Source organism: Penaeus monodon, chromosome 34 (genome assembly GCF_015228065.2).
Source record: "Penaeus monodon isolate SGIC_2016 chromosome 34, NSTDA_Pmon_1, whole genome shotgun sequence".
In the NCBI taxonomy this organism is placed as follows: Eukaryota; Metazoa; Arthropoda; class Malacostraca; order Decapoda; family Penaeidae; genus Penaeus; species Penaeus monodon.
In genome coordinates this window covers 30,672,588-30,673,605 of record NC_051419.1, presented here as the reverse complement: position 1 = coordinate 30,673,605, position 1,018 = coordinate 30,672,588, and the positions used below count along the sequence as shown (strand labels likewise).

Here is a 1,018-nt window from a genome sequence, read left to right as displayed (position 1 = left end):
AATTTAACATACATATTTTTCTGTGATGCTCATTTATCCTGTATTTTTTTCTGTGCTGATTTTCTGCCTTATGTTCTATATTACAGGGGAAAAACATTCTGGAAGATTATGCTGCATCTGTGACTGTACGAGGTTTGATGCATTCAAACCATGCAGAACAGATGGGCAGTAGATGGAGGCCGTTGACAAGACCAGTGTGGTACAGTGTAGCAAAGAAAAGCCAAGAGCATATGTCAGTGTTAAGAGCTGAACACCGAATGGCCTCGTTCACTTCTGAGGAGCTTACAACTGTGGTTGTCCCATTGCAAGCAAAGATCTTTTCAGCCACCAGAAGAGGTTAGTGAGAAAAAAGAGAGGAGTTGGGAATATTTCATGGGGATATACAGCATATAATCTATTGGAGTGATTTCCCACTTTTATATGTGATTTTAATCCAATCTTTTTAAAAAATTAGATTGACTAAATCAAAGCTAAGTCTTGAAATTTAGAGAGGAGGGGGGGGGGGTTAATGGGGAGGGTACTAATAAATCTATTAAGACAGATAGAAACTTGTATATTTCTTGTTCAATGAAGTTCTTTTTCTTACTTATTTATGTATATATTTCTCTTTTTATATTTCCTTACTGAAGTTCTATAATTTTTTTTTTCTTTGCCTCTAATATTTTTATATACTGAAGTGATTCCCCCCCACCCCCACCCCTCCATGTTTTTACAGGGCAGTTCTCCTTGACGAGAGAAATTGGCTCCTTTTCAAATATCCAGATGAAAAATTCTTCAGGTGATCAGTTAGATGAGCATGATGCTAATTCATCGGTCGTAGAAGAGGAGGAACCAGATCGAGCAGGAGGAACAGTGAATGACGATACAGAGAATAAAGACGGCGAAGTCGATCTGTTGGAAAGCCAAGAGGCCAGTGATCCCGACGAAGACTTCAGAATTGACGAATTTGAGGATTGAAACCTCTTTAAAAAATGCTTGAATTTATTGTAATTGTAATAAAATTATTTCTGGTAATGTT

The 1,018-nt window shown here is 37.3% G+C and overlaps 1 protein-coding gene across 1 annotated transcript in view; it reads left to right on the top strand.

The window, feature by feature from the left end:
- LOC119594710 (cell cycle checkpoint protein RAD17-like) overlaps nt 1–1,014 on the top strand; it is a 7,535-nt gene extending 6,521 nt beyond the window's left edge. The window contains exons 11-12 of the mRNA XM_037943768.1: nt 87–336; nt 716–1,014. Of these exons, the coding sequence (XP_037799696.1) occupies nt 87–336; nt 716–957 (492 nt within the window). The 3' untranslated portion in view covers nt 958–1,014. The remainder of the gene's footprint in view (nt 1–86; nt 337–715) is intronic.
- The last annotated feature ends 4 nt before the right edge of the window (nt 1,015–1,018 follow it).